At 46.6% G+C, this 13,851-nt stretch overlaps 1 protein-coding gene across 1 annotated transcript in view; it reads left to right on the forward strand.

Annotated features, from left to right (window-relative positions):
* The window catches only part of LOC139054130 (uncharacterized), a 102,608-nt gene that overhangs the window by 64,131 nt on the left and 24,626 nt on the right, over positions 1-13,851 (forward strand). The window contains exons 16-20 of the mRNA XM_070530730.1: positions 6,166-7,256; positions 8,368-8,503; positions 9,173-9,339; positions 12,423-12,540; positions 13,211-13,845. Coding sequence (XP_070386831.1) covers positions 6,166-7,256; positions 8,368-8,503; positions 9,173-9,339; positions 12,423-12,540; positions 13,211-13,845 — 2,147 coding nt within the window. The remainder of the gene's footprint in view (positions 1-6,165; positions 7,257-8,367; positions 8,504-9,172; positions 9,340-12,422; positions 12,541-13,210; positions 13,846-13,851) is intronic.

Below are 13,851 nucleotides of genomic sequence, written 5' to 3' on the forward strand. Positions count from 1 at the left end.
TGATTATTTGTCTCATGATCCGGATCCGCGGTCACTACCTGCCCTAAGTAGATGTATTCCCTTACCACTTGCAGTGCCTCGCTACCTATCGTAAACTGCTGTTCTCTTCCGAGACTGTTAAACATTACTTTAGTTTTCTGCATATTAATTTTTAGACCCACTCTTCTGCTTTGCCTCTCCAGGTCAGTGAGCGTGCATTGCAATTGGTCTCCTGAGTTACTAAGCAGGGCAATATCATCAGCGAATCGCAAGTTACTAAGGTATTCTCCATTAACTTTTATCCCCAATTCTTCCCAATCCAGGTCTCTGAATACCTCCTGTAAACACGCTGTGAATAGCATTAGAGAGATCGTATCTCCCTGCCTGACGCCTTTCTTTATTGGGATTTTGTTGCTTGCTTTGTGGAGGACTACGGTGGCTGTGGAGCCGCTATAGATATCTTTCAGTACTTTTACATACGGCTCGTCTACACCCTGATTCCGTAATGCCTCCATGACTGCTGAGGTTTCGACAGAATCAAACGCTTTCTCGTAATCAATGAAAGCTATATATAAGGGTTGGTTATATTCCGCACATTTCTCTATCACATGATTGATAGTGTGAATATGATGTATTGTTGAGTAGCCTTCACGGAATCCTGCCTGGTCCTTTGCTTGACAGAAGTCTAAGGTGTTCCTGATTTTATTTGCGATTACCTTAGTAAATAGTCTGTAGGCAACGGACAGTAAGCTGATCGGTCTATAATTTTTCAAGTCTTTGGCGTCCCCTTTCTTATGGATTAGGATTATGTTAGCGTTCTTCCAAGATTCTGGTACGCTCGAGGTCATGAGGCATTGCGTATACAGGGTGGCCAGTTTTTGTAGAACAATCTGCCCACAATCCTTCAACAAATCTGCTGTTACCTGATCCTCCCCAGCTGCCTTCCCATTTGCATATCTCCCAATGCTTTCTTTAGTTCTTCCGGCGTTACCTTAGGGATTACCAAAGGTAACGGCGTTACCTTTGGCGTTCCGGCGTTACCAAAGCAGTCGCTCTACAATGTGAGCTATAACAAGGAGGGTCAGAACGAATTCACAACTCGAAGGCAGAAAGATAGGACAAGCAATATATTCAGCGAAAATCAGGAAGAGGACGATGCAAAAAACTTTTCCTTTCACGCTTTGTTCTTAATAGTGGATGTTAATTATTTTCCCCCTGGCGAAACTTCTGCCGTGGGGGCCTCCGCAAGACATATCTGCTTATCCACACCGCTAATGTTGCTGTTCTCCCTACATATTTGTTCTTGCGGCTCGTTTGCGTGACTTAACTTGGGGCGCTATAACGTAAAACTATTCCAATTTTGGAATCAGCCTTGCGCAATTGGTCAAAAACATTTTTGAACCACCCGCGCTTCGCCTGTCTGTCACGTGAAGTCACGAAAACCGTGATAGCTCCCCATCTGATATGACCTGTACGCACTGATGATGCAAGATTTGACCGAACCAAAGAAAAGTGGTTATTTCTGATTCGACCCCTTTTCGTCATTAGCCCTCGGCTATTGGTCAAAAGTTTTCGGACTGCGCCTACTTCACGTGCCTCTCACGCGACATCACAAAACCGCAAAAACTCACCGTGTCAAAGTGACGTGTACGCGATAAAGATGCATTAATATGCCGAACAAAACTGCATTTTCTTCTGAATAGCCGCAGGCTGACCCGTTCCGAAAGGAATAAAATATGGCTGCCTCCGATCCCTCAGGCATTGGCTACTCGCACCTGCCGGGGAGCATGGGTTTATTTGCATGCAATAAAGTTTTCTGCGTGGCCGTGTAATGCTTTCCAGCACTTTCGCAACGTTTACGACCTAGTTCTTCCAACTCTTCTTTGCTGAGGATCCGTTTTAGCGTCATAAGCTTCCGTTGCATGTCGCCGCAATTTTCGACCAGCCACCGCAAGCTAAGTAAAGTGGACCAATCGTAGACGCCGGCACCACTCTCTTCATCCGGTTATCGATTTTCAGTACAGTGGCTCGGCCCTATCGAATCCCTCTCCACTTAAGCGTGCTCCTCGCCTCTTGACTGCCAAATAGATGAGACAAGCCGCTCAGTGCAGGCAATGTTATTTGTTCTTCAAGCAAGCAAAAGTGACCTCCTATAAACGAAGAGAGCGTTTGATTTGTCTGTTCAGACAAGCCTGCGGGTGAGCGCCCGATGCTTTCGTCGGCGGTTACGCAAAGTTGACGTCAGGAGATTGGAATGAAAACATATTGGAATAGTTTTACGTTATAGGGCTCCTGCACTCGTAAATAATTGTGTTGCTTGCGCACTTTGTCTCGCTCGTGCTTTGTAGGAAAGAAAATAGTGCTTTGATTTTGTTGGCTTGAACATATTAAACCGAAGGTGTGCCATTCAAGAACAGCTTTTCTATGGCATGAAGCGTAGAGCAGGTGCAATATTTCAAGGTTTTGCATTTAATATATGAAAGCACGCTTCACACACGGAGCATTGAAGTACTTTCTGGTTTTCCAAGCGACGCACACGATCATCATCATCAGCCTGGTTACGCCCACTGCAAAGCAAAGGCCTCTCACATACTTCTCCAACTACCCCGGTCATGTACTAATTGTGGCCATGCTGTCCCTGCAAACTTCTTTATCTCATCCGCCCATCTAACTTTCTGCCGCCTCCTGCTACGCTTCCCTTCCCTTGGAATCCAGTCCGTAACCCTTAATGACCATCGGTTATTTTCCCTACTCATTACATGTCCTGCTCATGCCCATTTTGTTTTCTTGATTTCAACTAAGATGTCGTTAACTCGCGTTTGTTCCCTCACCTAATCTGCTCTTTTCTTATCCCTTAACCTTACACCCATCATTCTTCTTTCTATAGCTCGTTGCGTCGTCCTCAATTTAAGTAGAGCCCTTTTCGTAAGCCTCCAGGTTTCTGCCCCGTACGTGAGTCCTGGTAAGACACAGCTGTTATAAACTTTTCTCTTGAGGGATAATGGCAACCTGCTGTTCATGATCTGAGAATGCCTGCCAAACGTACCCCAGCCCATTCTTATTCTTCTGATTATTTGTCTCATGATCCGGATCCGCGGTCACTACCTGCCCTAAGTAGATGTATTCCCTTACCACTTGCAGTGCCTCGCTACCTATCGTAAACTGCTGTTCTCTTCCGAGACTGTTAAACATTACTTTAGTTTTCTGCAGATTAATTTTTAGACCCACTCTTCTGCTTTGCCTCTCCAGGTCAGTGAGCGTGCATTGCAATTGGTCTCCTGAGTTACTAAGCAGGGCAATATCATCAGCGAATCGCAAGTTACTAAGGTATTCTCCATTAACTCTCATCCCCAATTCTTCCCAATCCAGGCCTCTGAATACCTCCTGTAAACACGCTGTGAATAGCATTAGAGAGATCGTATCTCCCTGCCTGACGCCTTTCTTTATTGGGATTTTGTTTTTTTCTTTATGGAGGACTGCGGTGGCTGTGGAGCCGCTATAGATAGCTTTCAGTATTTTTACATACCGCTCGTCTACACCCTGATTCCGTAATGCCTCCATGACTGATGAGGTTTCGAATGAGTCAGACGCTTTCTCCTAATTAATGAAAGCTATATATAAGGGTTGGTTATATTCCACACATTTCTCTATCACCTGATTGATAGTATGAATATGGTCTAATGTTGAATAGCCTTTACGGAATCTTGCCTGTTCCTTTGGTTGACAGAAGGCTAAGGTGTTCCCGATTCTATTTGCGATTACCTTAGGAAATATTTTGTAGGCAACGGACGGTAATCTGATCGGTCTTTACTTTTTCAAGTCTTTGGCGTCCCCTTTCTTATGGATTAGGATTATGTTAGCGTTCTTGCAAGATCCCGGTACGCTCGAGGTCATGAGGCATTGCGTATACAGGGTGGCCAGTTTTTGTAGAACAATCTGCCCACAATCCTTCAACAAATCTGCTGTTACCTGATCCTCCCCAGCTGCCTTCCCATTTGCATAGCTCCCAAGGCTTTCTTTACTTCTTCCGGCGTTACTTGTGGGATTTCAAATTCTTCTAGACTATTCTCTCTTCCATTATCGTCGTGGGTGCCACTGGTACTGTATAAATCTCTATAGAACGCCTCAACCACTTGAACTATCTCATCCATATTAGTAATGATATTGTCGGCTTTCTCTCTTACCGCATACATCTGATTCTTGCCTGTTCCTAGTTTCTTCTTCACGGCTTTTAGGCTGCCTCCGTTCCTGAGAGCATGTTCAATCTATCTATATTGTACTTCCTTATGTCAGATGTCTTACGCTTATTGATTAACTTGGAAAGTTCGGCCAGTTCTATTCTAGCTGTAGGGTTAGAGGCTTTCATAAATTCGCGTTTCTTGATCAGATCTTTCGTCTCCTGCGATAGCTTAGTGGTATCCTGTCTAACGGATTTACCACAGACTTCTATTGCACATTCCTTAATGATACCTATAAGAGTGTCGTTCATTGCTTCAACACTAAAGTCCTCTTACTGAGGTAAAGCCGAATACCTGTTCTGTAGCTTGATCCGGAATTCTTCTATTTTCCCTCTTACCGCTAACTCATTGATCGGCTTCCTATGTGCCAATTTCTTCCGTTCCCTCCTCAAGTCTAGGCTAATTCGAGTTCTTACCATCCTATGGTCACTGCAGCGCACCTTGCTGAGCACGTCCACATCTTGTTTGATGCCAGGGTTAGCGCAGAGTATAAAGTCTATTTCATTTCTAGTCTTGCCGTCCGGGCTCCTCCACGTCCAGTTGCGGCTATCCCGCTTGCGAAAGAAGGTATTCATTATCTGCATATTATTCTGTTCTGCCAACTCTACTAATAGCTCTCTCCTGCTATTCCTAGAGCCTGTGCCATATTCCCCCACTGATTTGTGTCCAGCCTGCTGCTTTCGTACCCTGGCATTGAAGTCGCCTATCAGTATAGTGTATTTTGTTTTGACTTTACCCATCGCCGATTCCACGTCTTCATAGAAGCTTCCGACTTCCTTGTCATCATGACTGGATGTAGGGGCGTAGACCTGTACGACCTTCAATTTGTACCGCTTATTAAGTTTCACAACAAGACCTGCCACCCTCTCATTAATGCTGTAGAATTCCTGTATGTTACCAGCTATATCCTTATTAATCAGGAATCCGACTTCTAGTTCTCGTCTCTCCGCTAAGCCTCGGTAGCTCAGGACGTGCCCGCTTTTTAGCACTGTATATGCTTCTTTTGTCCTGCTAACTTCACTGAGCCCTATTATATCCCATTTACTGCCCTCTAATTCCTCGAATAGCACTGCTAGACTGGTCTCACTAGATCATGTTCTAGCGTTAAACGTTGCCAGGTCCAAATTCCAACGGACGCACACAATACGCACGAATTAAAACACAGAAAATGACATAACAGACAACATAATGCAATAAACAAGCATGAAGGGTATTTTAGTAATTGTTTAAACGTTTTCAAAAACTCGTTAAGCACATAATAATCGCCTGAGAAATAAGATAGGCGTCTATATAATATTTCTGTAATTTCTTGTTTTTCTTGTTTCTTTATTCTTCTGTTATCTTACCTTCTTCTGCGAGTCAGACATGTATTTGCAGCATGAAATGTGTAACATATACTTTCACCACGTGGTTATAATTTGTAATCGTATGTAAAATACTGTGACGTCATGTCTGGTGTTAACAATATCTTAATCATATGTAAATGTGTTATTGCTTCTTATCAAAATGACATATGTTCTTGCTAAAAAAAATCTGTCGTTGTGCATGCTATTGCCGCTAGAAGGTTGAAAAGGGTCGGATGCCTTCCTTAGGCAATTTCAGCCTCTGCCCCTCCACAGGCTCTGTATAGACTGTCAAGGAGAACAGTAAACTGGGTAAGTGTTCACTGATCCATGTTTAAAGACACACGACACATAGGATGAAAGAATGAAATAGAGCGACAGGACCAAGCGCTATCTTGTCAGCGGCTTTCCCCTTCTAGGTATTCGTGCTACCCTTCAAACATGGATAGACTGTCAGCTGAAGATGATTCCTTTGTAAAATAAGTCATCTTAGGAGGTTGCGTACTTTTATTGTCGAATTACAAGCTTCACCTTTGTCTACTTAGAGCTAACTTCCTTGCGGGTAGTGTATTAGATAAAAATACATATATACATATATATTACAGGTTTATCAAGGATTTTGAGAACTGTATCGACAACGCCAGTCAAGGGAGCACCTGCAAAACTGACATGTCCCTGAGTGCGCAACTGGTGACCTACAAGAGGCTTTTAGAGGAAGAGTACGGAGTCGACTGCCGCACGAAAGGGGAGATGAGCCCACGGTTTTCCGCCGGAAGCGAGTCGGCAGACTACTTTTACGATGACCTGCGCAAGCGGGAGCAGAAGTCGCAGCGAAACCACCGTGAACGGCCGCCCGCGTCCTCCGGCAGAAAGGGTGATTCAGATTCTTACGACTACGGGGAGAGTAGACGACGTCGTGGCGCCGGACGCAAGGCGGCACCGAACAGAAACGACGCGTACAAGGGCCGCGAGGACTACGACTACTACAACGATCCAGCAAAGGCGATGCCGACTCCTCCGTTACCACCCCCGAATGTGGAATACGAAGACGAGGATGCTAAGGAGTACTACGACTTCAAGCCAGACGCGAAGCGTGGCGACTCTGGCGGAGAGGGCGGGCGGGGGAGCCGGAGGAGGTTGCGCAGGGGCGGCGACGACGGGGATGACGAGCTACCGCCACGAAAGCCCGCGGACGACGGGGAGCGTCGCTCGAAAGCGAGGAAGAACGAAGCTCCGCAGGAGACGGCGAAGGAGGGCCATGCGTACCCAGACGACGAAGGCCCCATTCGACCGGGCAGCTCGTATGAGTACGGCTTTGAAGAAGGTTTCAGCAAAAAAAAGCTCAAGACAAACGACCGCAGTGAGGACGCCAGCTTCTTTGAGGACGACCAGGACAGTGAACAGGTCGAGAGAGCTCCGCGTCGGCGCAACCGAAGGCAGGATGCTCCCGTTGTGGGCGACCCTTTGGACGACGAGGAGGAAGCCTCGGACGAAGAGCGCGCCAACGACGGTGTTCAAGACGGCGAGCCGGTCCGTGCGAACCGGCGCGCTGCGGTTGAAGACGAAGATGACGAAGATGATCCCTTCTTCCGGGGAAAGCTGGCGCGCGCCAAGCAGGAGAAGTTCCAGAGAAGTCGCTACATGCAGATGGAAGACGATGGCTACGAAGACGCTCAGCGTCGGAAGAATCAGAGCGGTGAGCGCTAAGTATGCTGCATCGCTACAGGCGCACATTCTATGCATGCATAGCTTTGCATAGGAGGTGTGAAACGCAGTTTGGGGCTGTAACGAAATGACGCATCTTATTGCAGCACACCATAAAAGCAACACTCCACAGTCTTAAGGTACTGCCACATTAGCGGGAAAAACGGGTGCGGCATGCGCATTCGCGGCAGACCCGCGCCATGAAAGTCACACTTACTCGTGTCTTGCGGGCGCGACACTCATGTGACACCCCCGACGCCTCGGTTTATCTTGTACTGTTCGCGACTTCTGAGAAAGTGCGTGCTTGTAGCATCGCATCGCATCCATGCAAACAGTGGTAATGCGCTATTTACACGGAACTCGAGTCACCGTAATGCGACAGGAGAGGGTAGTTCTAGATGGGGTAAGCTGTCTGACGCAGTGCATGTAAACGCTGGCGTATCGCATTAAGGTAGAGAAGGAAAGAGAGATGGCTGCCGCCGTGTGAGACTCAACCTATCAGTGGAATGCAAACAACTGAAAAACGGTCTTCTTTCGGACGAAGGGGGGTACGCCACATGCACGCTCTGTCGGACAGGTATTAGCGAAACGTGCTAAGAAATGTGACACACTACTGTTACATCCATGTATACGCGGCTTGCATCGCGACGGCAGCAAAAAAAAAAAAAAACCGCCCTATCGCTGTCTACCTGACTACATGACTCTATTTTTGTTGGGTGCTCATTTTGTGGCTACCACAAAAAAGTGGTGTTGGATCCCCTTCAGCGGTTTCCATGCGGTACTGCCGCATTTCGCAAACTCCACGCTCCCGGCATACTGACTTAACGCACGATGGATGCCGCACGCGTTTTCTCCACTATAGTGTGAACTTACCTTTAGGGGAGTTGGCGCTTGTGTGCTTCGTTGGAATAGTTGCACACTTGCGACCATGATGGTGTGGTTATAACGGCGTAAAAATTGAAAGCAGTTAAGCGCGTAAGAAAGTGTTTATTAAGCTGTTCGAAAGAAGCACGCGGCCCCATTTACGGCGCATTTTCATGTGCTTTGGCTTTTTGTGCATATTAGAGGTAAATAAGTTATACCTAAGTGCCGCCCTTTTGCAGTGTGCAATGTACACATGTACCACATCGACATGAAGCGATGTGACCGAGGTATCATGGATGAAGTGGCGTCACTGTACAACGTGACCGTACGCCTCTCGCGCAGCGTGTCCAACGCTGCCAAGTCTAGTGCATGCATGTGAGTACAATTGGAAAGCTGGTTTCATTGCCTTCATCAATTTGCCGGCCACTCAGTTTTAATGAAATTTCATCCGGTGATTTTCTGGGGTTCACATTCCCATGCCCAACGATATGTGAGGAACAGGAAGTGAATTTATCTTACCAGGTCTCCAGTGTTGTTGCTACTCTCTGCCTCAGGACAGCGGCCTGTCAGGACAGTTTGCCTGTCCTGCCAGGCCGCACAGTAGGGGTAGTTCACAGTAGAGCTCGTTCTTTTTGTGTACAGCCACACACTCTATCCGAAATATTCGGATAGCTTATGCAAGAAAAGCACAGTTGCCTAATAATGACATCCCGTGTCAATTTAGCAGAATCTGTCCACGCCATTTAATTTTATTTTTAGCACCAGTTGCGCTAACTCATCAACCTTTTTCATTATAGCAATAGTGTAAGATGTCCCAGTTTGGAATATTCTATCGCAAAAAAGTCCCTTCTCCGGCTATTCATTCGTCATGCAATATACACAACTTCTTCAGTGAACTAGACCTCTTGGCACGGCGGACGACAGGACTGGGATAGTGTGGAGCGCAATAATATTGGCGGCCTTCAGTAAAACGCATCTTTACGAAAAATGGACAGATGTTTGAAGATTGTAAGCCCTGCTGTAAATTTCCTTTTTCCCTTCAAGTGCCATTCGAGAATTCGAATCCTGCATACAACAAGCTCAGGTCAGGCACCACTGCATGGTATTCGACGAGACGCACAACATTTCTCTCATGCGAAATCTGCTGGCGAGAGCATTTGACGTAAACTGTTCCGAAACTGCGCCAGTGCCTATGAAACAACTGTACGCAGGTAAGTAGCGTGTAACAAATATGAAGATCACACGCACAGGTTGGAATTTATGTGAAGCGACGTTTTTTGGTGAAGCGGCTAGTCAAATGCTATACAACTAACGTCGATGGGCACAATTATTTGCTTTCATTCTGTCAGCGTGTAATCACTCAATCTTTATCTACCGCAGAGGTCACAACTTCATTGGCATTAGATAGTTATGTTTATGCACTGCACCACTCGCAAGCTACGCCGAAATCAGGCGAACGCACAGTGTGGGACGTCTACGCCGAAATGTCCAGAAGATGAAGGCGATGTGATGCTTGTAAAGGGAACAATGGTGATGACCTGTGCACACACAGATAAGATGCATATCTAGCCGTACCTAAAGATTCTGTAAGTATTGTGTCACAGACGCGCGAGCGCATTCTGAGGATTGGTGAAGAAATAACGCACACCCAATGGCCCATACCGAATGGCTACATCACAGAAAATCAAGTAAATGAAAGAATCTATTAAATGTTCCACGCTATGGCCTTAAGGGGAAGCTTTAGCTCGGGCCCAACTCCTACGCGGCCTATTCAAATACACCTTAAACGTAAAAACATTTTTCTTAGATAACCCCTGGACAGATTTTAATGAAATTGATTGCATTTGAGAGAGAAAGTTAAATTCTAGTTACTGTTGGAAGCGTAATTTCGATTTAGGGCTTGAGTTTTGTTAAAAAGATTTTCAAATATTCGACCACTTGAAAAAAATAGAAGCACGAAGTTTACAAATTCATAGCTCTGCATCAAGATCAGATGTAAACGACATCCATTAGATCATTCAAAGCGGACAGATTCGATATGTCATTTTACATCATACGTGAATTTGTTACGTTGGTTACAAGGGTTCTGCAAAAGCTCTATTTCCATATTACTAAATTTTTTTATATTGATGTGTAACATATAAATTTCGTCCGCTTTAGATGCACTATTAAATGCAATTCACAGAATTGTATTATCATTTTTGGTTGTTGAGTTACACAGGTATGAACTTGATAGTATCGTTTTTTGAAAATTTGCGATTTTGGCCAATTTTTAATAAAAAATTGACAACCTAACTCGAACATTTGAACCTAAAAGTCACTAGATTTTAAGTTTTTCTTTTAAATGCAACAAACCTCGGCAAATTTGGTGCAGTGGTTGACGAGAAAAACGAATTCTCCTTTTACATGTATTTACATAGGAGCACCCGAGCTAAAGCTTCCTCTTAAGAGCGCGGTGTGCTTGAGACATATTTTCGTTTTAAGCAGGATTTTTTTTTATTACGCAGAGCAGAGGTGCACTTACTGGCACTGCTTCGTCGGTTAACATAAAGGGGTTGTACCTACAAGGCCGCTTGTTGGTACTTGCGTTCGGCGCACATGAAACTCCAGCCAGGAGGGCAGGCAAGCAAAGCTTCGCCTTACAAACCAATTGTTGAAAGGACCGTCGCAGATAACTGGAAGAAGGTTACCTTTTTCTAGAAAACAAAAAACAAAAACGAACCTAGTTTAGCTCACGAAGCCTGTTTACGGCGAGTTCAGTAAATGGCGTAATGAAGTAGCGCTGCACAAGACGCGTGCAGGGCCATTTTTTTGGGGGGGGGGGGGGAGGGGGGCTCACTATAATCTGACCGACGCCGAACGATAAAATACGCAGTGCGTCCAATTGAAGGTCCAATTGCGTCCAATTGCGTCCAATTGAGTTGAGAGTGCTGTGCTCTCTCCTTTCCTTCCCTTCCTTTTTCCATCATGCCTATCCACCGCCGCAATGATTATCTTACAAGTCTCTTTCTGACTGATTTCTCTTAACTATAGCAATTTATCATCACCTTTCGTTGATTTTGGGCGCGTCAATTCTTGTTGATTTATTTGGTTTTTCTTTTGTCAATGTCTCGTTCTGTCAACTTTGAACAAAACATGTAATTTCTCCTCATTGCTTCCCCCCCCCCCCTTTGGCGCCTCTTGATGCAGCTCAGTTTGTCTTAACCTTAATTTCTTCGCTCGTTTAATTTTTCTCTTCATTTCCACTTTATGCTTGCACGCGATGATTATTGTCCCGTTTTTACCACCATATTGCATGAAAAAACCTGCAGCACAATTCCCCACTCCTCCTTTTTTTTATCTGCGACATTTAGACTTCCGGTAGCCTTGCCCTCGCTTATTCTCCTGTTGAGCGTGGGAGATAGTGAGCTATAAACGATACCAAGGACAACACTTGTCGCTCTGACGAAGACAAGTGCCCTTGCTAAAACACTGGTTGAGGCACATCCCTTACTCAACCACTGCTAATCCGCTCAAGAGACGTCGCAAGAATATCTGAATGTCTTTTACTGAGTTTTATTTTCGGCGGTTGTTACTACTGTTGCGATGCTCGCGGCATGAGAGCTCCATACTGGCATACCATACGCTGGCATACTGGGTCGTGTGTGAGTACTAAAAAAATGAAACTTCAATACCGAATACACATTAGGTGAATGTATAAAAAATCAGTCTATAACTTGAGTAACTATTGAGGAGTCTCGTTGAGGCGAACATAGAAGTAACTGCTGATGCAAACGTAAAAAGAGAGGGCGAAGGCGAGCGTTACAGTGTTTGTCCCCATTTCAATGTGTGCGTATTTTTTAACGCCAATGGTCCTCAACAGTTATCCAAGACCAACTAGCCGAACAGTTAATCCTAAGTACAACTTGAGGCTGCTTAGTACGTCCAGCGACAAGTTGGTCAAGAAGTTGCTGAGATTTGGCTTAAAATCGCCGTTATAGGCTGGAGCTCGCTGTATCAGCGTGCTTGAACGCCGCCTTTAGAATAAAAAGTCAAGGAAAGCCTTGTTCTCTCCGTTTTCATGCCAGTTTCTTTACAACCAGTTGGGGCAGCGAATTACCTGCCTTTCTGCTGCTTAATAATAACACAATTTCACAAAAGAACGATGGTTTGTCTATAGCTCGCCGCGCCCCACAGCCATGAAGAAAACCTTTGCTGCAGTGACTTGACGCGCGACGCCAAAAATGCAGAAAAGCGCGCGAATTGACACGGCGATCATTCCAGAATGTGATGCGTAAGGTCAACCTGCTTTCAGGTGCACAAAGAGGATGCAACAACACCGTGCTAGCTCGGCTGTACTCCTACTGCGCCGTTGGATTCTATGCAGAAGTGGAAGGACAGCAGATTGACAAAATGGACAAAGCCGTGTGCCAGTACGACACTATTTTTTATTTCTTGCTTTTTCGCGGCTGCCCGGTGTAACGCTTCCGTGAACTATCTTAATCCCATTTAGTGTGGACGGGAGCGCTAGGCTGCGCTCGGCTGAGCGCCAGTGCAACGAGCTTGACTGCACTGCTCGAAGTGTGCAGCTGCAGTGGCGCCTAGAGAGGCGTGGCCCGCGTAGCTTCGTGTTGCGAGCTACACTCTGCTTCATCGCAGCGCAGGCTCGTGGGCCCAAACAACGTGGATTTTATGGGAAACAATTAAATCATGTTTGAAACGTGAGCGAGCTATCACCGTGTTCAAACGTCCATCTGCTTCGCCATCCTTAACACCCTTGCATTACGGTGTTCCTCATAACCCCCACCGTGCAGTTTGCTGATGTTAAATCGCGCACCTCAAGACATGTGATGGACAACTTATGCAGAGGCGCGGCAACGCCCGTCGAGTAAGTTTTGGAATACGGGAGCGCATTGGACATAAGTGGTAGCGTATATTTCACAATGCGTGGTCAATATGAATAGTGACGGGCAAGGGAGACCTTGAACTAGCGTCGCTGTAATATAATTACCTGAACATCAACTCGCCTTCTAAACTAACGTGTACACCGGAAAACAACCGGTGGGAGCCGAGTTGAAATGGCTTTGTGTTCATTCATTACAGCTTTGTTCGTGAGTTCATGAATTGTACAAAGGACGCCTATCATGACTCCCTCTGCGAAAATACGGACCTGCCAATCAAGCCAACCACCAGCTTTTTCGACAGTGTGCTGTTGACCAAATATGCACGCTTGTGCGGGATCGAAAACGAACTTGTGCGGCCCACCACAAAATCCCCGCACTTGACAATGGCCGTGACAAACCCAAATATGGATAAATGCGGCCAGCCGGGCGGCCCCTGTGGACCAGGCGGCCCCGGCGGCCCAGGCGGCCCCTGCGGGCCCGGTGGCCCTAATCCGGCAGTTTGCCAGCCCCCAGGTCGGCCTGGTGGTCCGAATGGACCCGGTGGTCCTGGGGGTCCCGGAGGTCCTGGGGGGCCCGGAGGTCCTGGGGGGCCCGGTGGTCCTGGAGGACCACCGGGGCCAGATGGTAAAGCAGCCCCGCCACCAGGACAGCCAGGTGGTCCTGGTGGTCCAGGAGGGCCAGGCGGTCCCGGTGGCATTGGTGGCCCGAATGGACCCAACGGCCCGAATGGACCCAAGCCAGGAGAGCCTGGGGGATTGGGAGGACCTGGAGGACCCGGTGGACCAGGCGGTCCTGGAGGACCCGGTGGACCAGGCGGGCCAGAATGTAGTACAGGTAAGC

Source organism: Dermacentor albipictus, chromosome 1, assembly GCF_038994185.2.
Source record: "Dermacentor albipictus isolate Rhodes 1998 colony chromosome 1, USDA_Dalb.pri_finalv2, whole genome shotgun sequence".
In the NCBI taxonomy this organism is placed as follows: Eukaryota; Metazoa; Arthropoda; class Arachnida; order Ixodida; family Ixodidae; genus Dermacentor; species Dermacentor albipictus.